Source organism: Rattus norvegicus, chromosome 1 (assembly GCF_021556685.1).
Source record: "Rattus norvegicus strain SHRSP/BbbUtx chromosome 1, alternate assembly SHRSP_T2T, whole genome shotgun sequence".
In the NCBI taxonomy this organism is placed as follows: Eukaryota; Metazoa; Chordata; class Mammalia; order Rodentia; family Muridae; genus Rattus; species Rattus norvegicus.
The window spans coordinates 218,434,373-218,458,984 of NC_141534.1; the positions used below are offsets into that span (position 1 = coordinate 218,434,373).

At 49.7% G+C, this 24,612-nt stretch overlaps 1 protein-coding gene and 1 long non-coding RNA gene across 3 annotated transcripts in view; one reads left to right on the forward strand and one right to left on the reverse strand.

The window, feature by feature from the left end:
• Positions 1-1,031: 1,031 nt before the first annotated feature.
• LOC134483966 (uncharacterized) overlaps positions 1,032-24,612 on the reverse strand; it is a 39,833-nt gene continuing 16,252 nt past the window's right edge. Inside the window, exons 2-3 of the long non-coding RNA XR_015652895.1 lie at positions 3,358-3,494; positions 1,032-2,423 (exon numbers count right to left, since the gene is read on the reverse strand). This is a non-coding gene — a long non-coding RNA (uncharacterized LOC134483966). The remainder of the gene's footprint in view (positions 2,424-3,357; positions 3,495-24,612) is intronic.
• On the forward strand, positions 8,414-24,193 carry Chrm1 (cholinergic receptor, muscarinic 1). Of its 2 annotated transcripts, XM_087627702.1 has the most exons (3): positions 8,654-8,799; positions 9,008-9,329; positions 21,650-24,187. In XM_087627702.1, the coding sequence occupies exon 3, from the start codon at positions 21,720-21,722 to the stop codon at positions 23,100-23,102; it is 1,383 nt and encodes a 460-aa protein (XP_087483828.1). In that variant the 5' UTR covers positions 8,654-8,799; positions 9,008-9,329; positions 21,650-21,719; the 3' UTR covers positions 23,103-24,187. The 2 variants fall into 2 exon arrangements, with proteins under 2 accessions (NP_542951.1, XP_087483828.1); NM_080773.2 differs by lacking the exon at positions 9,008-9,329 and having other exon boundaries at positions 8,414-8,799; positions 21,650-24,193.

Below are 24,612 nucleotides of genomic sequence, written 5' to 3' on the forward strand. Positions count from 1 at the left end.
AACTCCCACATCCCACTTACCTGCCTGAACTGTTCCTATTTGCAATCTGTACTTTTTACCTACCAGGGGTTCCCTCCACTTGAACCAGGCTGGGAATAGGGTAGGATTACTCTAAATACTCGTCCTCATCTGGCCCAGGCCCAAAATCCAAGTAGGTTGCAGCTGCAGCTGGAGAGAGGAAGGGACTGCCTCTTAACCCTTAAGAGCCCAAAATCTCAGAAACCACTTTGGAAAGGAAAACTAGATGCTGCCGATAGGAAGCAGGACAGGGCCTTGGAGGTGTGGGTTAACGAATAGTTCAGAGCTGGGAAAAAGAGACAGTCACACAGTGCCTGTTGACTGACACTGGGGCTGGGGCTTGAAACTCAGCCTAGGAAATCTGGAGCAAGGGCTTGGCTTTAGGACAAGGAAAGTGCAATCTGGTTTTGAGGGTGACTACCATACTGAATTCTGCCAGAAGACCTCAAATAATGGCCCTCGGGTCACTGAAGAGCCTCAAGGAAGGATCATCAAGACTGAAGTCTGAGTCTTCAATGAAGCTAAACAAGGAGGCCACAGGAAGCCAGACACACACAAAAAAAGAGCACCCTGAGGAGAGCAGGGAAACAACCCAGAGGTGGGAAGCATCCAGGAAAGGCGGAGGCCTGGGAAGGAAGCCCTTGAAGGGAGGAATTCAGGCCTAAAGCTCTCCTGTGTCAGAGCCAGAGGGTTTCTCTGTACCTAGTCGGGGGTGACCCAAGCATGATCCTCAGCAGCCAGACCAAGTGAAACACTTCACATCAAAAAGAGCCTGCAGAAAGGAGGGCCTGGTATCCCACGCCCACGATCAAACACAGGGGAGAGAGAAACAGGATGATCATCAGAAAGCCCAGGCCAGCCTTTGCTGCATATGAAGTTCAAGGCTCTCTGGGTCCCTGTTTCAAAACAAAAGTTGTTACGCATTGGACACTGTAAGGTCATGGTGGATTCTCACCAGAAAGAAAGCTCTACTAGTTTCCTGAGTTGATTCTTTTTTTGTTTTCTTTTGTTTTGAGAGCTTTTGAGTAAGTTTACTGGAGGACATGCCACAGTGCATGTGTGGAGGTCAAAGGACAACTTGCAAGGTTGATTTTCTCTTTCCACCTTGTGAGTCCTAGAGATTAAACTCAGGTCATCGAGCTTGGTAGCAATCACCTTCGCCCACCAACCCACCTTGCAGGCCCTTTTTCGGTTTTTTGTTTTTTTTTTTTTAATTTTTAATGTGTGTGTGTGTGTGTGTGTGTGTGTGTGTGTGTGTGTGTGTGTGTGTTTACAATGGAGGGCACACATGTCACACCACTAGAATCAAGAAAATGCCTCCACAGACATGCCAACAAAGCCAATACGACTGAGGCAATCCCTTAGCTTAGCTTCCCTATTCCTGGCTATGTCAAGTTGACAACCAAGCTCGCCATCTCGACTGTACTCACCTCATGTCTCTCTGGCCACTGTGCGTTAGAGGTATACACATTGGCTTGACTTCACGGGTGCAGAGCTACAGGTTCAGGGTACAATGTTATAGACTCAGCCATCGCCTTTCATCTTTCCCATGGGCTCCTGGGATCAAACTCAACTCTCCAGGTTTGGTAGACAAATGTCTTACATACCTGAAAAATCCAGCTCTAACAGTTTCCTGTGAGAAAAGCCATAAAGGCTTTTTCCTCCTATGCATAGCACTACTGACATCCAAAACAGTACATTTTGCTGGCTGGGCCTCCCATTCTACTTCCCTGGAAACTGGAGTTCGAAAAAGAGGGAGCAAGACAGAACTCAGGCCATACCCAGGTAAAGCATCTTCAGAGAACATGAGAGATAGAATAACACCTTGGCCCCATCTCACATATCATTGTCTCCCCCTGTACCAAATTCACGGATGGTGTAACAGAGGCTGGGACAGAGCCCATGACTCCCTCTTTCACCGGGTTCTCTATGGGCTCCAATTTGGTCCAATCTGGTGGCCCAAACATATTACAGAACTCCTTAAACCGGGTCTTCCTCCTCCCCAAGGCCTACACCCTCCTCACTGGGTCCAGCTTCTCCTGACCATCCCTCTGCCTTTCTTCACCTTCCCCTACTCCTATTCCCAGGAAATCTGTGAGCTCAGTCAGTATGCAGAACCAGTCACTAACTACTGCGGTTAAGAAAGTCACATCAGGCTAGATATGTCTGCAAGAGGAAAAGCCCTTCACAGATCAGAAAGGCATGGAAACACGAAGCCACCCAAGAAGGAAGGAGGCTTTGGGGCCCAGAAAGACTGGTCTTCCATAATTCAAAACCCAACAGACACACCACCTACCTGCTTCTCTTCCTGCCCTGCTGCCATGTCCTGTTCGGTGGTCCCTCTGGGTTTGAAATGGCTTCCTTCCTTTCTTGGCCAAGCCCTGGAGCAGAGACATGCTCAGCCTCTGAGGAAAGAGGATGAAAAAAGCGAGGAACATCGCTGCCATACCCCCGAGGTCCCACAAGCTTCCTCTACTGCTGCTAATCCCTGTGGGCTTACAGGACTCCAGGCCCTTACAAACCACTACCAGGACCAAGGAGCTGCCATTTCTGCCCCTCCTCCTTCCCTGCTTCAGCCAGAGAGCTTCAGCCCTAACTCAATTCTGCAGAGTTAATCACCGAGCAGACTGGAAGAACAAGCGGTCTGAGGTCCTCTCTCATCAATCTCCACCCTGGTCAGCCGCCATGTCCCCCCCCACCCCACCCACGTCAGTACTAAAGCTGACAGGAGGCCTTAGGGGCAGACAAGGGGCCTTCGAAGGACCAGGATCTTGTAGGCTTGATTTTACAGGTCCAGAGCTAAAAGGCACTTGACTCAGGGTACAATGTTATGGAGTCAGCTATCCCCTTTCACCTTTTCCATGGGCTGATTGATTGCCCACATACACAGGGAGAGAGAGTGAAAGGGGGGCGAGAGGTAACATGATGTGGACACATGGACATCCGGGAACCTTCTTTACAAAAGCAATAATTAGAAGTCAAGTGACCTGGTTCTGCTCCTACCAGAGCTTAGTTCTTAGGACCCACATGTTGATGCACAACCATCCATAACTCCAGTCCCAGAGGATCCAACACTTTCTTCTGACCTTCCTGGGAATGCATGCACTCGGTGTACAGACGTGTTTACAGGCAAAATACCCATCACATAAAATAAAATAAATAAAATTAAAAAGTTTAAATGAGCCAGGTGTAGTAAAGCAGACCTTTGACCCCAGCATTCCAGAGGTAAGTTCCAAGTCAGGGATGCCTAGTCAGGCCCTGTTTGCTTTTTTGTTTTTTTAAATACTTTTTTAATTAATTACAAACACGTAAAACACTCAAAACCAGGCTGCCACATACTTGATGCACTCAGGTTTCCATTAAATACTGGGACTGCGGGTTGAGACTGCAGAGCTCAGCACTTCAGTATGCAGGAGGCCTGGATTCTACCCCGAGTACCACACAAAACCAGTGTGGAGATCGTGCTCTGGTGATCTCTGCAAGCAAAAGGATAAGAAGTTCAAGGTTGGGGCTGGAGAGGTGGTTCAGTGGTTAGGAGCACTGACTGCTTTCCCAGAGGTCCTGAGTTCAAGTCCCAGCAACCACATGGTGGCTCACAACCATCTGTAATGGGATCTGGTGCCCTCTTCTGGTGTGTCTGAAGAAAGTGACAGTGTATTCACGTACATGAAATAAATAAAATAAAAATCTTTTTAGAAGAAGGAGAGGAAGAAGAAGAAGAAGAAGAAGAAGAAGAAGAAGAAGAAGAAGAAGAAGAAGAAGAAGAAGAAGAAGAAGAAGAAGAAGAAGAAGAGGAAGAAGAAGAAGAGGAAGAAGAAGAAGAAGAAGAAGTAGTAGTAGTAGTAGTAGTAGTAGTAGTTGTTGTTGTTGTTGTTCAAGGCCATCCTCAGCTACAAAGCAAGAGTTGTTGTTCAAGGCCATCCTCAGCTACAAAGCAAGTTTGGCCTCAGCCTGGGCTACATGAAAGCCTGTCTCAAAATAATAATAATAGCTGTTGTTGTTGTTGCCACTATTATATTACTGCAGAGTGATGGGGGGGGGGCTTCAGATTTCCTGGAATGTCCTTTCTTCTTACAAATGGTGAAGAGGGTTTCCAGCTAATTAGGCTCCAAGCTGGGAACAAGGAACGAAACCACAAAATGTGAAGGGGTAAAGACAGCAGAGTGAATTACCCTAACCTCTCAGGTCTGTTTCCTATCAGCAAAACAGGGACCAAATTGCTCTGCATTGTGGGGCTGTTGTGAAGACTGAGAAAAATGTCCTGAAGTTTCTGAATGGGGAGCTACAGAAGGACCCTAGGGTGAAGATGCTGTGGCCAGCCATAAGCCTCTACCCTGAGTCCCGTCCCTAGCACTTACAAGTTGTCCTCTGACCTGCACATAGGAGCCTCAACTGTGAGAGCACACACACAAACAAGCAACCAGCTTTTCTCTTCCGGGTGGTAGTGTTATACCCTTCCTTATGCACCTCCATGAAGGAAAGTATTACTGTTTTCCTTCCTGGGAGGGGAAAAAAAATAGGTTCGTGAACTCTGGAAGTGTAAGCCAAATAAATTGGTCATGTGGCTGAATGAAAATTAATCAATTTCTGAACTGATTTCGGAGTTGAGCAGAAGGTTCACTGCTCTTCCCTGGATCCAGACTGTGCTTCTAAGATGTAGCCAACTCCTAGGCAGCCACAAGTGGTCCCTGAGCTCTGAGTCCTGTCCTCATAGGCAGGAAGAGTGGTTATTTAGAGCCACCTTGTAGGAAAGAACACAGTTCTGAGGTTCAGTTCTCAGTGTTCAAATCCTGGGCCAGACCTTGCCTGCCACCTAAACTCCACAGTGGGGACCAAGGAGCCCCAGGGGTCATAAAGTGCTCTGCTGCACCAAGGTCCCTGAAAACTCAGGACTGGGAGGTGGGGGATAGATAGAGACTGCTTCCAAGTCACCCCCTGTTAAGAGAAACTGGATTCAATCGTCTGGGAAGGTGAAGAATTGGTTGAGTAGACTGTATGTGTACATTCGTTCATCTTAAGAACCGGACTGTAAAAACCTCAATTTCTTGACCCATAATTTTGTTGTGGCTGAGTTTGCCCTGGCCCATCTGAAGCCCAACCAGTCCTTTGGAGTGTAGGAGATCTGGGAAGGTTAAAACTAAAGACTTCTAACAAGTGAAGAGGTGCACTGTTAGGTCGTCTGTCTGTCCTCAGGAGTGGTGACTCTTCTGGACCACCCTCCCGCAAGGGCCCTCAGGACCACGTGCAGTTCACAGGCCAGGTAAACTGGAAGAATTGGCCTCCCTTCCCAAGGTCACCATCCTTTAGCGCAAAGGAAGTGGCACCCTGAAGTTTTAGTGAGGTTTGAGATTCTGTCCTGGACTGAAACCGAGCATAAGGATATAAGTAAAAAGGGGTGCGGTGCTCTACATGAACACTCCCCATCCCATGGAGGTCTTTGGGAAAAAACTGCCCAGAACTTCCGGAAAGCTCAGCGATGGGAGGCGCTCACCTCCAACCTGACGCATCTGAATTGAATCCTCAGGACCCACACAGTGAAAGGAGAGAAACCCTCTCCTGCAAGTTATCTTCTGACCTCCACCTGAGTGAATGTTGCACATGCGTGAGGCCACACCATACACAATAAACAGTATTCTAACTTTGTAAGGAAAATACTAGCTCTTTCTTCCTTCAGAGTCTGAGAGCTGCCACCGGCTTCCCACCCCAGGATTGTTCAGGCACATTGAACCCTCCTTAAAGTCCAAGGCACGTTTTTTGTAAATCTATTCAATCTGTAAAATGGGAATAAGAAAAGGCTTACCACACGGAACATTGAGCGACAGTTTTAATTAAAGTAAAGCGCTTAAGAGAGCCTAGCCGAGTAAGCGCTCAATACCTATTATAAGTAACAACAATGGCTTTCTCTTTCAGACAATGAAGGTGCCGTTTGATGTAACTTCCCCATTATGGGAGGAGGTACTCCCACGTCACTGATTAAATAGACCTAGAGGAAAACTCTTAACTTGCCAGGCAGTGCAAATGAATCAACCTAAAGTTGGATTCGAACCCAGGACAACTTCGCTCTTTTTTTTTTTTCTACTTAGAAGCATTTATGCTTAGACCGAGTCATCCAACGCTGATCAAAAATAGCAACCAGCAGGAGCACAGACCCCAAATCCTGTGTCGGCCCCGCCCCCACCTGAACAGAGGGGGTAAAAACTGGAGAGGGTCAGGGCAGCAGGAGACCGGGGTCACGTGGGGGCCAGGTCGGACCCTCACGTGCGCCGCCCGCAGCCGCTTAGCGAAGCCCTTTGTCGGGAGCAGCCGCGTTCGTGCCGCACTCGGCGGCTTAAAATAAAGACAATGTTCCCAGCCTCCCTGCGGCTAAATCCGGCGCGAGTGCGGGGGTGGTGAGCGAGCCGGGCGGGAGCTCTTCTCTCCGCGCTGCCTCCCTTCTTCCCTCGTGCCTCAGTTTCCCCAACTGGTATGGGGAGAGCTAACTAAGCTAGGCGGGAATGCAAAAAGCGTGATACAACAACGGGAGGTACCGGGCTGTAGACCCCTTCTTCTGAAACTGCACAGACTCCAGAACACTGCATGGACCAAAGATGGGGGGCACTCAGGAGGAGGCAGGGGAAAGCTGGACACCTTCCTCTCTCGCCCACAAAATAAGTGTTTTTATTTCTAAAGGGACATGTGCAGAGGCGGTGGGAGAAAAGGGAGAGCAAGAAGATTGGGGGAAGGGGGCAAAGAGGAAGCTTGATTCAGACTCGGAAATGGATGTGGAGGCCTAACTCCCCCACTCTAAACCACGTGTACACGCACAAGTACACGCACCCCCCACAGCTCTGCCAACAAGCAGCCCGCAACCTAAGGTTGGCCCAGCAGGGGGCAGACCACCGCAGGGACCGCTTGTTTTCTGACCTAACCCTAAGGGTCTAATGACCCCCGAGGGTGAGAGGAGGAGCTGCTCAGATCCCCTGCCTCTGACACTCCCCTCCCCAAACGGTAGTATATGACCAAATACAGAAAGAAGGTACACTGGGCACTTCTTGGCCGCCTGACTCCTCAAGAGTACTGGTGTCCCCACATGTACCTGCCACCTGTGTCCTGCATCTGCTGGCCCAAGCACCAGAGACACCAATTTCTTCCTTTTCTGGTTCCTTAGGCAACTGATCTCCAGGCTGGACATTGGGCTAGGGTGCTAGGTAGGAAAATAAAGAAGGAAGAATGGGTGTGCCCCAGACTCCAGAACCCGAGCTTAGAGCTCAGGACCTGAGTTCAAACGGTGGCTCATCTCGAACCTACCTTCAGCTTTCTCATTTCCTACATTAAAGACAATCTTGATTTCGGTCCTTCCCACCTCCCACGAGGGCTACTTCACAGCCCATGGGGCAAAACACACAGGAGCTTTTAGTGAATTCCCCTCCACGGTCAGCTCTCCAGGAAGTCTCTGTTGGGGCATTGCTGGACTCAGGTCCCTATGACAAAGCCCCCTGGGGGTGTCTCTATCTCCGAGGAAACTCTACACAGAAATTCAAACAGGCCCGGGGGAGGGATGAGGGTCAATCTGTAGGCTGAAAGGAGGGGTGGCTCATACTTGCCAGGTACACACCTGTGAACCTAGAGCGGGAGTCAGGGGAGACAGAGTTTGACAAGCTGGGAGGAGAGCTGTCTGTCTGCCTGTCTGTCTGTCTTCCAAGGGGAAGCTGGGGGTGGAGCAGGCAGGGAGGTAGATGCCACCTTGCTTGTCAAAATTAGCCAATTCCACGGTTGGGCAACACTCAGACATGCACTGAGCACAGACACACGCTCCCACATGGGTTCTGGCTCCAGAGTGGCAGGGTCACACCTGAGTTTACCCACGCAGGCTGCATAATCACATGAGCACACAGGGATGCACACATGCTGGCCGGACACTGACCCCACAACCCCCCACAAACCAGACACCCAGCCACTCTCACACCAGAGCTTCCCATAGACTACAGTGCACTGCCCAGCATGTGGGCATGTCGCTCAGTCCCAGGGTGGGTGAGCCAGCCCTCTGGGTCCGTTCCAAGTTGGAACCTCTCACGTGAGGCCCAATGTGTCATTTTCAAACAGAAGGAATCTTAGCTCCTTCACAGCAGGGAGGAAGAGCAGGGTGTGTGGCTGGGTGGGTGGGCGGCTGGGTGGGCGTGTGGGCATGTTCACGGGGGAGGGTATGCAAAGGAAGCAGGCATGTGAATGACGGGGCATGTGTGTTGGGACATGTGTGTTGGGACATGGTGCACAGGAGTTGGGGGCTTTCCGGTTGGGTGGGGGAAGGTGCCCGGGAAACAGAGTGTGCCTTTCTTTGTGAGGGTGTGTGTGTGTGTGTGTGCCGCCAGTCTGTGTGCAGTGGGTGTGGGTGTTTGTCTCCCTGTATCCGCCTTCTCTCTCCTCTTGGACTTTTAGCTTTCCTGGGCTCCCTTTCCTCATGTCCTGCCTCCTCCCTCTCAAGGCTCAAAGTGGGTGCCCTTGTGGACAAGGGGGGCACACTCCAGGACTTAGTCCAACCCCAGATGCTGCCTGAGGCTTCCCTCCTGCTCCCCCTCCCTTTCTTTCCTCTCTTTCCTCCCTCCCTCTCTTTCCCTTCCTCCCTCCCCCCCAAGGCTGGCGTGCCAGGGGGTGGGACATGCCAATCACTGGCTGTGCCTCTCCGGCTGCCAGCACAGGGCGCAGCTCCCCCCGGGAGCCAGGTGTTTGGGTCCCAGGAGACACTGCAGGCCCCTGGAGAAGCAGTGAAGCTGAGGACCCTACAGACCCCTCTCTGATCCCATGGTGAGTACATTTGGGGGGGGTTGGGAGGGGCTGTGTTGAGCTGGGTGTAGAAGCATCAGGGTCCTCTGACACAGGGCAGGGACAAGGATGAGAGAGGAATGGGGGTGGATTCTTGAAAGGGGAGGTGGCCAGGGAGGGGTCTAGAGGCCAAGAGGGCTCTATAGCAGCGGGCATTGGCTGCTACAAACACCCTGTCTGCTGTTTCCAGGGGATTCATCTGATGTTTTCCTGAGCTTTGGTTGGCAGAAGAGGTAAAGACCTTCTGAGGAAACTCAGCCTAGACTTCAGAAGAGATTAGATGGCCGTGCAGTTAGCAGATCCCCCAGCACCCTAAAGGCAGAAGGGGAGGGCAGGAGGCAGCCCTGGCCACCAGCATCCAGTTGACGAGTGACCCCATGTACATACTTTTGGGGACACCAGTCCCAGAGCCTCCTTCAGGAAACCCTGAATCCTACCTCCCCTACCCACCTTCAGCCCCCCAAGACGGATTGAATGAGGCTGCTGGCCAGATGGACAAGCTGGATGCCAAGGTGGGTGTTGGGCCAGAAGCCAGCAGGAGACCAGGCAGAGAGCCCCAGGGCTCTTTGGGGACAAATAAGCACGTGGATAGCCACACCACCCAATGTGGTCCTGGCGTGCACAGGGACCCAGAGGGCCTCCCTGTGGTTTTAGTGTCTTCAGCTTGCAGAAGGCAGGTTGCAGGCAATACAAGGGTACTAATGTACACGTGTGTCCCCTACTCCAGTAAGGATGAGTTGAAGCCAGAAGCACTGATTCTTGCCATTTCTAAGACAGGTGTCTGGAGAAGGGGCAGTTGACTCATGAACACCTTAAGGGTTCTCGGGATCAGCAGAGAAGGGTTCAGGTCTTCTGACAGCGCACATCTATCTGCAGCTCCATCCCATTGGCTCAGTGACCCCTGCCTCGCTGGCTAGCAGTCTCCAGCAGCCAGTCTCTGTCTCAGCTGCTCCACCAGCTGCCCAAGGATAGCTCTCTACGCCCTGGTCTCAGCTACTTGTCAAGCTAGGATAGCCGTTCAGATAGATACATAAGAGGAGGAGATGGTGGAACAGAGCTATAAAGTATCATTCTGACTTCCATGCTTTGGCTTTCCTGGATCATGAAGAGCAATAGAAAGTTTTAAGTGTCCAGAAAGGTCTAGGCAGAGCTGCCCCAATGTACGGCCAGAGAAAATGAGGCTGAAAAAGGAAAATGAACACACTCATGGCCATAGAAGGGAGACGTAGCAGTCCCATTGCTACTTGAACCCCATTCTCCTCACCCTCAGCCTAATACTGTGCTACACCTCCATGAACAGGAGGATAGGATGTGACGGGAAAGGGAAGGGTGTAGCTTTGTGAGGCAGGAGCTTGGTCTCCCAAGCAGGCAACCCGAGAAGAGGTGGGTGAATTGAGCTGAGTTTCTGCTCGGCTGCGATGCCATGGTGATGCCTAGAAGAATGGGGGAGGGAGGGAAAGAGAGAGAAGAAAGGAAAAGGGGGAGGGAGTACAAGGAGTGAGGATCTGGGGGCATGCAGGGAGGAGGATGAGGGGGCCCAGAATGGCTGATGCCACACTTGCAGAGCAAGGTCTAGGGTGCAGCCTGCTAACAGGCGGCCTCTTAACAACCTGGTTAAAGACTGTCAACTAGTCAAGGTCCATCACTGGGGAGCAAATCTGGCCGTGGTTCTCCGACAGCAGCCCCTCCTTCAGATCAGCAGTGTATGTATGGAGCATTTAACAGATGACCACTGACCTCCAAAAGGTTCGCTGGCACTCCCAGAAGTAGCTTGAGCCTAAAACATGAGAGCCATTCCTTTTATTTACTTCCTTGTTTCCAGGGCCAGGGGACCAGAGCTGGGAGTGTTGTGGACCTTTAATGAGCCAAAAGCCACCTGAAGAAAATGGGCCATCACCCCTAAAGAAGGGAATAGTCAAAAACCTTGGCCAGGACTACCTACTTACTATATATGTAAGGTCCCAGGGCCCAATCCCACCGCCCTCTCTGAACACCACCTTCTCCCTAGTGTTTTCTCTGCCCAGCCAGATTTTTCTGACAGCTTCTAGCCCCAGAATAACAAGATGGCTCCATGCCTCCTTCTTAAATCTTCCCGGCACACTGTCATCCCCTGCCTCCTGTCTCACTCCCTGACCAGGCTCAGGAAAGTCTAATGTTCAGGAATCCTTCTTCCCCGCCCTCCTTCTAGCCTCCTCCAGTGGTTCCTTTCTTTCTCTCTTCCTCTTACCAGCCAGATCCTCAGTCCCTGGGGATTGGTTCAAGGCCCTGGCGCTCATCAGTCTCATCGGTCTGGCCTGCCTTGTATTAGAGACTCTGACCTCATCCCTTAACTCTCAGAGCTCATATTAACTTAAACACACACACACACACACACACACACACACACACACACACACACACACACCCCACTCTACATTTATTTGTGAACCTCACTTAGCTTTCCCGTGCCTCTCAATCAGGCAGGGTTTTCTGGGACCACTGAACGGATGAGGATGCACTTGCTTGCTTGTCTCTTATGCTCTCGTGCTAGATACACCCTTACCCAAGAGAACTGAGGCCTGGTGGGTAAGGAAGGGGTTATAAGAGCAAGGGCCCCTAAACTCTGCTCCAGAGCTGGTCCTGATCCCCATCGACTCAACTTCAACCTCCAGAGCCTGAAGTCATGTCCATGTACACACTCATGTATTTATTCCACAAATATTTGTTGAGCAATTACTATGTAGCAAGCCCTAAGATAAAGCAATAAATGGAGCAAGTAGAGCTCCTACCTTTCTTCCCTGTCAGTTATGGCTAGATCTCCCCTCCCCCACCCTGTCACTGTGCATCATACAGATAAATGACACATACACAAGCCAGACTCTAAAGCAAGGACCGGTGGCTGATTCAAACTAGGGTTTGGCTAAGCTAGTGGAGATAGGTGAAGAGATGGGGACTCTCCTGAACACCCCATCAAGAGCAGCTTAGGGTAGGGGCTCCCAGAGACAGGTCTCAGAGGCAGAGGAGTGCATCACGGGTGAGCTTTAAAGTCACCTCTTTTTGCAAATCGGAGATAATAGAATCTATTCTCAAGGAGTTTTAACAAGTAAATTAAATTATGCATGTAATTCCGTAGAGCCATGTCTGGTATACTCCAGTAGTCAGTAAATATCAGTTGCTATGATAATGTAGTAATATTGTTAAAGGCTCCCAACGGTCTTCATCAGGAGGCCGAAGTCCTGGGCAGAAAACCACTCTCTTCATTTCTTAACACCTTCTTGTACCTAAACCATGAAAAGCCCCAAGATCCCAGCCCATCCCCACAAAGCTCTGAGCTCGCCCCACCATTCCCTGGTCTCATTCAGCAATGCACACACATAGAAACTCCGCCCCATCCCACATAAGGGCTCTCAGGTTGGTATGGTGACTTGCCTAAGGTCAGTAGGACAAAAGCTTGGCGCTAGGGATTGACTTAGGAGGTTTCTGCCTGCCCTACCCTGCAGTCCCTATCTCCCAGTGCCTCCAAGAATGCCTTTTCTGTTTTGTTTAAGACTTATTAGGCCAGGAGGTACTACCACAAGACTTTATCTCAACACTTGAAAGACAGAGGCAGGTGGATCTCTGAGTTCGAGGATAGCCTGGTCTACAGAAGGAATTCTAGAGTATTCAGGGCTATACAGATAAACCCTGTCTCAAAAACAAACAAAAATAATAATAATATTTTTCCTTGTATGGGCTGTTTTGCCTGCATGTCTGTTTATCACATGCCTACCTGGTGCCTCTGGAGGCCAGAAGAGGGCCTTGAATCCCCTAGAGACTGGAGTTACAGACTATGGTCAGGCACCATATGGGTTCTGGGACTTTAACCCGTCCTCCATCAGAGCACCCAGTGCTCTTAACCATTGAACCATCTCTCCAGCCCCTCCATGAGTGTTTAATAGGATGTGCTTTCAATCAGAGAGCTAAACCCCGAACTCCTACTTCATAAATCTTCTGGATCCATGACTGAACCCCAACACCCTGTCTCTCAGCCCCAGGATGATTAAAATCATAAGAAACCAAGTTAATTCATGACTACCGAACTCCAGTAGCCATCAACTTATAGTGAAATCTCCCCATTGAAGAGAGAAGGAGAGAGATGGCTCTGTGAGTAAACACTCTTGTCATGCAAGCCTGAGGGCCTGAGTTCAAACCTCAGGAGCGAACATAAAAGCCAGCATCTCCACCTGCTTTTAATCCTGATGCTCCTACAAGGCTAAGGGAGACAGACAGAATAATCCCCAGAAATTTACAGGCCTGGCATAAGAAGTGGGAAAATAACTCAGCATATACATACATACATACATACATACATACATACATACATACATACGTGCATACGTGCATTCGTGCGCACATGTGTTAGTGCGTGTGTGCGTGCGTGCATACATACATACAAACAAAAGATAGATCAGGCATGATAGTGATCACCTATACTCCCAGCACTTAGAAGGCTGAAGCAAGAGGCTTTATATGAGTTCAAGACTATCTGGGGGAGCTGGAGAGATGACTCACTGGTTAAGAGCACTGACTGCTCTTCCAGAGGTCCTGAGTTTAAGTCCCAGCAACCACATGGTGGCTCACAACCATTTGTAATGGGATCCGATGCCTTCTGCTAAATTTGTCTGAAGACAGCGACAGTGTATTCATAGAAAATAGATAAATAAATCTTTAAGACCATCTTAGGCTAAATAGTGAGACCTCAAACTAAATCATTTATAAACACCCATGTCAGGTGGCTGACAACCACCTGTAACTCCAGTTCCAGGGGATCAGACACCCTTTTCTGGCCTTTATTGTACCCACGAATGTAGCAGTACTCATATGGGCAGGCAAACTTACACATAAATTTAAACTCTTGTGTGCTTGTTTGTTTTTCAAGCCAGGGTTTCTCCGTGTAGCCTGACTGTCCTGGAGCTCACTCTGTAGATCAGGCTGGCCTCGAACTCAGAGGTTTACCTGCCTCTGCCTCCCAAATGCTGGGATTAAAAGCGTGCTCTACCACACCCAGAAATTTTAATCTTTAAAAAAAAAAAAAACCATGAAAAACTAGCTGAGAGTGTAGTGCCGTTGGTAGTCTGCTCACTGAGCCAGCAAGAGACCGTGGGCTTATCCCTAGCACCCCCTGGGTGTGGTAGCACCTGTAACCCCAGCACTTGGGAAGTGGAGACCAGTGGATCAAAAGTTCAAAGTCATTCTCAGCACACAGGGAGCTCAAAGCTAGCCTGGATTGCCGGAGGCCCTATCCTGTAAAGAAGGAAGGAAGGAAGGAAGGAAGGAAGGAAGGAAGGAAGGAAGGGAGGGAGGGAGGGAGGGAGGGAGGGAGGGAGGGAAGGAAATAGGTAGATAGATAGATAGATAGATAGATAGATAGATAGATAGATAGATAGATAGATAGATAGAAAGAAAGACAGCTAGAAATCCAGCATATGTACACCCGAGAGGCTGAAGCAACAAGACCTGCCAAGGTGGCACAACAATGGCCACAGTGGGTGATCAGGAAACTCTGACTCTTTCTGCTCTCACCGTACTGGAAAAGCAGGGCCCTGAGCGGCTGGAGCTGCGTCTCCGAGAAGAGTGGAGGATCCAAAGGGCACTGAGAATCCAACTCTAGAACTTTCGCCCTTTCTCCTTAAACATCGCCAGAGAGAGGCAGACATCAGAGAGGCACAGTGCAGTGGGCCAAGTAGAATGAGCACAGGCCTTGAAGAGGAAAGTCACAGTCCCCATGCCACGACCTCCTGTGGGGCCGTCAGAAAGCCTCTCAGCCCTCCGAGCCTCAGATACCTCACCTGTACCACGGGGATGATAATGTTCAACAGAAAGGGGGAAAGAGCATATATCTAGTGCCCGACATGTCCTAAGTATGATGGCTACCAATCTGACCATTAAAAAAGATTTAGCAGGGATTTCTAGCCATAAGGCAAGAGATTGCCAGCCTTGCCTCACCTCTGAGGATATTTGGATCCCTTCTCGCCAGTGTCCTATACTAAAAGTATTTGCTTTAGCCAGGCATATTGGTTCACATCTCTATAATCCCAGCTCCCAAAGGCAAAGCAGCAGGTGGATCTCCGTGATATTTGTTTTTTGTTTGTTTGTTTGTTTTTGGTTTTTTTTTTTTTTTTTGGTTTTTTCTTTTTTTCGGAGCTGGGGACCGAACCCAGGGCCTTGCGCTTGCTCGGCAAGCGCTCTACCACTGAGCTAAATCCCCAACCCCTTGTTTTGTTTTTAAAACACAGTCTCCCATAGCTTAAACTTGCTGTGTTAATGAGGTTAGCCTTGAACTCCAAATCCTCCCGTCTCTACCTCTAGACTAGCCTGGTTTGCAAAGTAAATTCAGGGTTATGTAATGAGACCCCGTCTCAAAAGGAAAATTAAACCAAACAAAAGCACGTGTATCATTCATGGCAGTCACACTAGCCTCTAAGAGAAACTTGGGATGGGCAAGAGTCAGTCACCATGTTCCCACCCAGAGTTGATGCCCCTGCAGCTCCCAGTGAAGGGACCTGAGTCCTTCAGCTTCACCTCAGGGACTGGGGTCCTCTCTGGACATGTTGCATTCAGGACCCTCCACATATCCCAGAAATGCTGGAATGGTCCAAATCCTTCTTTATACAGAAAAGCAGACTAAGAACCAGGGGAGAGCTAGGGCAGACACCCCTGTCAGGGCACTGTGACAAGTGGGTCTGGAAGAAGAGCAGAGGTCATTTACTGTGCGTCTGCTTTGGGACCCCATTCATCATCTGGAGTTAAAGTCGGAAAGAGGATGACAGGGTGGGAGATTGTGCCGATAACAGTTGGTCAGCACTGAGCCTCGTTCCAGAGCTGTGGGTCCCGGGCCCTGATGCCAAGCCTGGGGCAAGTCAAGTGAGGCACTCACTGTGGAGCAAACTTGAGAGGTCACAGGGCTACAGGGTGTGACCCAATAGTAAAACAAGTACTTAGTATGTGCAAGGTTCTGGGTTGTATCCCCAGCACAAGAAAAACAGAGACAGAAAAAAACTTCATAACCAGAAAGATAATATTGCAACTTTATTATTGATTTATGGGGTTGTTTTTTGTTTGTTTTGCTTTTTGTTCTTAAGACAGAGTCTCTTGTAGCTCAGGCTAGCCTTAAACTTGCTGTGTAAATGAGGCTGGCCTTGAACTCCACAGCCTCCTACCTCGACCTCCAGAGCACCAGGGATACAGGAGTGCCACCACACCCAGCCTGGAACTTCTTAAAAATCAATTAACAAGTCAGACTTAGTGGCACATGGCTATGATGCTTGGCATTGGTGACTAAGGCAAGGAATTCTGAGTTTGAGGCCAGCCTGGGCTACATAGTAAGACTCTGTCTCAATCAATCAATCAAATCAATCAATCAATCGCCATTTATTTGGGAGCTAGGGCTAGGTTTAGAGTTTGGGGGCTAAAGAAATGGGATTGCACGTGTGAAGGGCTGGGTCCTGCCATAGACATTTTATTCATCATAGATTGTATCTGCATTGATTTCTTTCATATCATATAAGATATTAGTTTATTTACTATCAAGTTTGGGGACATCTTTAAATTTTGTGGCCAAGATATATAACCCCCCGAGGAGGACTCTGCAGTTGGGAGGGTGCAGCCTCTCTGATCAGCCAAATTCTACTCTGGTTCCTTTACAGGTCTTTGCTCTGCTGCCCCAAAGCACATAGAGCTGACACACAGGAGACTCTGCAGTTTAAGAACAAGGAGACCTTGGTTGGGGATTTAGCTCAGTGGTAGAGCGTTTGCCTAGCAAGCGCAAGGCCCTGGGTTCGGTCCCCAGCTCCGAAAAAAAGAAAAGAAAAAAAAAAAAAAAGAACAAGGAGACCTTAATGATGCCTTCTATCCGATGTTGCTAGGCCTCAGTTATTCCCTCTGGGCAATGGACATTAAACAACCCCGAATTCAGAAAACCAAAGACATTAGCTATGCAGGGAAGGCCTGATCCCAGCCCCCAGCCCAGTGCTTTACTTTAGTTTAGAAAGAGTGTGACCAAGGCCCTGGGTTCGGTCCCCAGCTCCGAAAAAAAGAACCAAAAAAAAAAAAAAAAAAAAAAAAAAGAAAGAGTGTGACAAAACTGAGCAGTAAAGATAAATCATATAATCACATTTTACAAGATATGGTATCTCATGCCTCTGATCCCAGATTCAAGAGGCTAAGGAAGGATGCTCAACCGTGAGTTCAAGGCCAAGCTAGGTTACACAGTGAGTGGAAACTGGCCTGGAAACACATTAGCAAGACCGTCACAGGAGCTGGGACTGGAGCTCACTGGCAAAATGTTTGCCTCGATGCAAAGTCCTGGATTTAAAAACACAGTGCTGGTGAGGGTGTAGGTGGGTGCTGAATCGTGTTTTAATGCAATGCTTTTAAAATTCAAATTGGTGAATTAGTCTCCAGTGATACTCCGTTCTTTTGTTGCGTTTGTTTGGGATTCTGTGCGTTCTCATTTGGCTGGTTTTTAATGTTCAGTCGTAGGTTCTTAGAAACGAAGTCTCACTGGAAAGGATGGGACCCAGTCCTGAGTGTGCATTTCCTGCGTGGTCTTCTGCAGGTTCTCTGGCTGCTTGGCTTGGGTCACTTTCAGCTCCCTCATCTGTAAACTTGTGCCTGCGTCGTCGTTTTCCTGTGGAGATTCAGTGTGGGGGTTGGAGGAGCAGCAAAATTTTTAGTGCTTTCCTAGCATGAGGTTTCATCACTCGTACCCGTACCGGGTAAACCTGCCATGGTACCTGTGCCTCTCATCGCAGCACTTTGAAGATGGACAATCAAACTTTTAAGATTTTCCTTGGCTCCAGTGCTTGTGTAAGGCCCCAGGTGTGATGCCTTACAACACACACACACACACACACACACACACACACACACACACACACGGTTAAATAAGATAATGCATGAATGTATAGATACTTTGACAGTGACTAGGTGAGCTGCCAACAGCAATAGGCACCATTATCATCAGTCTCCACGATTGCAAGATCAGAGCTAACTCGGGGCCTTATTAATGCTTAGTGATTTACCAAGAGCTGTACCCAAACCCTCTAGGAGATTTATTTATTTATTTTCTTACTTTTGTGTTCTCTCTCTCTCTCTCTCTCTCTCTCTCTCTCTCTCTCTCTCTCTCTCTCTCTCTCTCTTCTTTCTTTCTCTCTTTCTCTCCAAGACAGGCTTCTCATTATAGCCCTGGCTGTCCTGGAACTCACTCTGTAGACCAGGACAACCTTGAACTCACAGAGATCTGACTGCCTCTGCCTCTTAAGTGCTGAACCCCCAGAATTTGCTCCCTCTGAAGCCACATCTTTTTAGCTGACATTGTTAGATATATGTATGTATGCCTAAATATATAAATACAAACTGCTCTGTCCATCTAGCATCACCTGTATGTATATGACTTCAGCGCTGACCCCTTGGTATTGGAGAACCTATTAGTGGTTCACCCCTGGGTAAGACTATTCCTCCTCTCTAAGGGAGATTTTTAATAGAAGTGGCCACTCCTACACAGACTGAGTTTATGGGGACCCAAGAGCCATTCTAAGCACATGATTTTCAGAAACTCATTTAATCCTCTCAACAATTCCGTGAGGTATTAGCTTAAAGGTCTCAGCCTCCGTACATCTCAGTTGAGGAATCTATGGTTATAGGCATTAAAAGAAATAATCATAGTAAATTAGCAGTTAATAAAATAAGATGCGGTGGTGCAAGCCTTTAATCCGATCACCTGGGAGGTAGAAGCAGAATCAGAGTTCGAAGTCATTCCCTACCTCCGCGAACACGGAAGTAAGCCTATACTACATGAGTCCCTGTCATGAGAGCCTGTCACAGATTAATTAATTAACGGTTAATTTTTAATGATTTATTCATTTTTGAGATAATATAATCACAGCAATTCTCCCCTCCCTTTTCTCCTTCCCAAATTCTCCCATATACCTCCCCTTGCTCTCTTGAAAGTCTCTTTTCCTTACTTGTTGGTGTGTGTGTGTGTGTGTGTGTGTGTGTGTGGTGCATGTGTATACACCTAAATATATAAATGCAACTTGCAGAGTCTGTGTAATGTTACTTGTATGTTTTCGGGGCTGACCATTGACACTGGGTAACCATTTGTCTTGTTCTTCCCTGCGGAAGAACCTCTCCCACTCTTAGTATTCCTTAGTTGCTTGTGGTTCTTCGTGCAATTTTGAAGCCTTGTGGGCTTTCTGCTCCCACTTTAGCCCGTCTGTTCTGTAGTCCCTGTCCAGCTCATGTCTAGTCAGTCCTGTTGGTGAGGCATTTTGGACATAGCTTCAGACACTCCTATAAGACAGCGTCTCACAGTATACATCCTCACATCCTGAGTCTTCGGCTTCTCCACTTTTCCTAGCCTTAGGTGTGGGAGTGAATTGTTTAAATTTTTTTGAATTTATTTATTTTTATTTTATGAATATGGATATTTTCCTGCACACATACATACATGTAACACTTTGTGAGTTGTCCTGTGGGTACAAGGACTTGAACTCTGGAAGAGCAGTGAGCGCTCTTAACTGCTGAGCCGTCTCTCCAGATCCTGTGGGTGGTTCGTTGTTTGTTGTTGTTGTTGTTGTTGTTGTTGTTGTTGTTGTTTTGTTATTGTTTTAAGTTACATAAATGGCAAAGTGTGGATTCAAATCCAGACAGGCCTTACCTGCAATCCCAATACTTGGGACAGAGAGGCAAGGAGGAGGATCTGGAATTCAAAGTCTTCCTTGATTACATAGAAATTTTGAGGTCAGTCTAGGCTACATGAGACCCTGTCTCAAAAAAAAAAAAAAGCCTAGTGTGGTGGCTCGTGTACTTGAGAGGCAGACCCAGGTGGATCTCTGTGAGTTCGAGGCCAGCCTGGTCTGCAAGGCAAGTTCCAGGATAGCCAGGACTGCTATACAGGCAAACCCTGTCTTGAAAAAAACAAACAAGGCAATACCAGTACCCTCTTGTTTGTCTTGTTTGTTACCACTTCTCCTACAGCCTTTTAGTTAATATCATCAAGTGTAGTGTTAACTGCAGGCAGCCCGGCTCTGGAGTCTACATTCTTTAACTGCACTGTCATACATATACCTTCAAATGTAAAGTGTCTCAGACATACGTGCACACACTGACACATGCAGGCCTTCTTGCTCAAGCTATCACACACTGATCTTCCTCCCTATTCTGAGAGCTCTATCACAATGACAGTTCACCACGAGCTATGGAGATGCCGGCAGCCACACATACCCCGGGTCATACAATGGTCACAAACGTAGCACAATATTCTCTGTGTCACGGATCAAATCCCCAAGCAACACCAGGTCTTGGAAGAATCCTCCCAACAGTTCAGTCCTAAAAGCCACAGCTTCGGGCTAGGAAGACCCTAAATTTCTAGAGTAGACAGATGGGGGTACAGTAAAGGACCCACCAAATCACACCGCAGCCGGCTCTAGCTGAGTAGGACCTTCAGTCTTCAGTGCCTTGGCTTTGGCTGGGGAGTCTCCCCTGCCTCCTGGACTTTCATTTTTCACAATCTTAGTGCCTGGGGCAGACTCCAGATCCCAGAAAAGCCTGGGGGATTCTCTTGTCTCCCATGCCGCCCTACTTTTAGCTGTGCCTCAGGAACAGATCAGAGAGAGGAGGAGGAGAGCCACTCACATCCCATATGGGGCCAGACCCTCACCTGACTGGGAGGTGAGTTCATTGTCCCTGTTGCCTGCTTCACATACATACAATCCGTGGAAGGATGTGCAGACATAAACACACGTGTACACATTCCCCTGGACCCCATTCCCTGTCTCAACACTGCCCGCCCTCAACTGTAGCCCAGGCTATCCTCAAATTCACTGTGTAGCAGAGGATGACTTTAAACTCCTGATCCTTCTGACTCCACCTCCCAGGTGCAGGGATTACAGATGTCGACCGACCACCACTCCCAACCCTCTTCTTTTCTCTGGAGCTTTCTCCTTCTTCCTGTCACTCTTTCTTTGGTGGAAAGACTCACACCAGAGCAGCCCATGCACAGCAAGTGGAGGAAATGGGCTCTAATGCCACTCCCCATCTTGTTGCTATAGCAGAAGTCGAAGCCGCTCAGTCACCATTGCCTCCAGCAAGAAAGAGATGGCAGGGCCTTCCTGCTAAGGGTGAGCAGGACAGTTAGATGAGGTAACTTGATTAGGTCCTTAGCACTGTGTCTGGCATGTAGCAAGTCCTTCTTAAATGAAGACGTTAATGATGTTGAGCAAAATACTTGGAAAATTTCTCGGGTCTGTATACAAAATAACTCTCCCAGTTCCTGACACATGAAATGTAAGGAAAACTGGAATGGGGGCCAGCGAGATGGCTTGGCAATTAAGAGGACTCACTTGGTTCCTCCTCCAGAGAACTCAGATTCAATTCCTAGCACCCACACGGCAGTCACAATGTCTGTAACTCAGTTCCAGGGGATCTGATGTCCTTTTTCTGGCCTCCTCAGACACTGCTTACACGTGGTGCACAGACATACGTGTAGACAGAATACTCATACACATAAAGTAAAAATAAATGAAAAAGTTTTGAAGACAGGAATCAGCGATTTTCCAATGAGAAAACTGAGGCTAGAGTCTAAATGCAGAAGCTGGCATGAGGACTTAGGTCCCTAGCTTTTCAGGACTGCCCCATGTTCCCGGCAAACCTTCTGGTGGCTGGAAAGCACATTGTTAGCCACTGTGAGTGCTGGTGCCTGGAGGTGGTGCTGAGCAGCCTGGCACTCTAAAAGGTCCCGGGCTGTACCTTCCGGTTGGAACTGCCAAGGGTGCCCAGTGGCCCAGCCTAAGCTCGTGTCCTCTCTTTTCAGGTGATGCCCTTTCTCTGAGGAAAACCTGTGACTGGAGGAAGGGGCTGCGCCTTCATCCCACCCGGCTGCCATGAACACCTCAGTGCCCCCTGCTGTCAGTCCCAACATCACTGTCTTGGCACCAGGAAAGGGTCCCTGGCAGGTGGCCTTCATCGGGATCACCACAGGCCTCCTGTCTCTAGCTACAGTGACAGGCAACCTACTGGTACTCATCTCCTTCAAGGTCAACACCGAGCTCAAGACAGTCAACAACTACTTCCTGCTGAGCCTGGCCTGTGCTGACCTCATCATTGGCACCTTCTCCATGAACCTCTATACCACGTACCTGCTCATGGGCCACTGGGCTCTGGGCACACTGGCCTGTGACCTCTGGCTGGCCCTGGACTATGTGGCCAGCAACGCCTCTGTCATGAATCTTCTGCTCATCAGCTTTGACCGTTACTTCTCGGTGACCCGACCCCTGAGCTACCGAGCCAAGCGCACTCCCCGAAGGGCAGCTCTGATGATTGGCCTAGCATGGCTGGTTTCCTTCGTTCTCTGGGCCCCAGCCATCCTCTTCTGGCAATACCTAGTTGGGGAGCGGACAGTGCTGGCTGGGCAGTGCTACATCCAGTTCCTCTCCCAACCCATCATCACTTTTGGCACAGCCATGGCCGCCTTCTACCTCCCTGTCACGGTCATGTGTACACTGTACTGGCGCATCTACCGGGAGACAGAAAACCGAGCCCGGGAGCTGGCCGCCCTGCAGGGCTCTGAGACACCAGGCAAAGGTGGTGGCAGCAGCAGCAGCTCAGAGAGGTCACAGCCAGGGGCTGAAGGCTCACCCGAGTCGCCTCCAGGCCGCTGCTGCCGCTGTTGCCGGGCACCCAGGCTCCTGCAGGCCTACAGCTGGAAGGAAGAAGAAGAGGAGGATGAAGGCTCCATGGAGTCCCTCACATCCTCCGAAGGTGAGGAGCCTGGCTCAGAAGTGGTGATCAAGATGCCCATGGTAGATTCTGAAGCACAGGCACCCACCAAGCAGCCTCCCAAAAGCTCCCCAAATACAGTCAAGAGGCCCACCAAGAAAGGCCGAGACCGAGGCGGCAAGGGCCAAAAACCCCGAGGGAAGGAACAGCTGGCCAAGAGAAAGACCTTCTCACTGGTCAAGGAGAAGAAGGCAGCTCGGACCCTGAGTGCCATCCTGCTGGCCTTCATCCTCACCTGGACACCATATAACATCATGGTGCTGGTATCTACCTTCTGCAAGGACTGTGTTCCTGAAACCCTGTGGGAGCTGGGCTACTGGCTATGCTACGTCAACAGCACTGTCAACCCCATGTGCTATGCACTGTGCAACAAAGCCTTCCGGGACACGTTCCGCCTGCTGCTGCTCTGCCGCTGGGACAAGAGGCGCTGGCGCAAGATCCCCAAGCGCCCTGGCTCTGTGCACCGCACCCCCTCCCGCCAATGCTAACGGCCCCCTTCTCCTGCATCCTTCCACCCCAGCTCCAGGGAGAGGCCGGTGGAAAGTGTCCCGGAAAAACGGGCTGCATCTTCAGCCCCAGAGCCCTGCTCAGGACTCCCCTGGCTTCCCAGGCCCCTGGGTCACCTTCCTGGACAGCCCAGAGAGACTCTACTAGCTTTCCAAACTTTGCTATTCCCAGACGGGGAATGAAACCCGGGGAACTGGTTTTCTGATCCCCGCTGTGTGGGAATGGGCCCAGCAGGAGGATCCGGGCTTTGGACTGTTTGCGTTTAGGCAGGAAGTCAGGAGCCAGCGGGGTGGGCCGGCCGGCCAGTAGTTTAAAGGTGCAGTCTTTCTTGGCCCAGCAGGGGGCCTGGATTGCAGTGGTCATAGAACCCACTGCATCTACATTTGGGAGATGACACCAAGCACAGAGAGAAAGGTTTGGAACGGGGAGGGGGGAGGGGGTGGGGTGTTGGAGGGAGGGAGGTTGTGACCCCTGGCTGGAAATTCCCTCCTTTCCTAGGCAGAGCTCATCCAGGTAGGCCCTAGGCACACTCTCCAGGATCGTTCAACCTCCTTACAAATGACCCCAGGTCATCCCTATGTGGATCATCTCCAAGACAAATATCCAAGCGTGAGCAGGACAATGACACTAGGGGAGAGCAGCTTGGCTAAACACACCAAGTCCCAAAGCAGCATCAGGACCAGATGTCAGGTGTCCTAACCGGCCCATTCTATGCCATTTTCCTGGGGGTGGGGGTGGGGTAAGGTGCCTGCTCCAGTCCCACACCCTTTCTCCTCTCTCCCTGCCCCGAAGTGACCTAGGCCCCTCCCTTCTGGCTCACAGCCATTACCTGGGTGGATCTGCTCTGGGCAGATCTAGCCAGACCTCCTGCATGCTGCCTGCCTCCTCCAGCCTGGCCCCACACAGGTCTGGCCCAGCCAGCAGATTCTCTTCTGTAAACTCCTGAATCCAATCCATGCATGGCCTCCCTGCCACCCTGATCTCCAGGCCCTGCCTGGCCCCTGTTCTTTCTTTCCATCCTCAGCATATGCTGAGTCTGTGAATAAAGCCACGTAACTAGTGGGAACTACAAGGAATTCCTCCCTGTTTTGGCCCCAAGGCCAGGACTGCAAAGACAGGGAAGACACAAGAACTTCATGCAGAATGTGAGCTGCAGCATTTAAGGTGGATCCAGGAAGGACAGCACTGAATGGCTAAAGCCTGTGGGCCCCAGCACTGCCTGTGGGTCCATGGCTCAGGTGAGTGGTGCTAAACCAGGTAGACCTGATCTCTGAAAGTGAGGTGACTAGGTGAAACACCCCTATGTATTCTGTACATAGCAGCTCTAGGCTTGTCATACCCAGGAAGAACAGAACTCCTCCAAACTCCTATTTGTAACTGGGGGAACTAAAGCCCAGATACCCAGAAGAATTATTTAGGATTATACCACAAAACAACACCCAGGTTCCACGTAGTCCACATCTCCTGACCTCTAGACTATAGGGATGACAG

What these genes read in the sequence shown, in the direction of transcription:
- Chrm1 (NM_080773.2), top strand. Translation starts at nt 21,720, where the DNA reads ATGAACACCTCAGTGCCCCCTGCTGTCAGTCCCAACATCACTGTCTTG.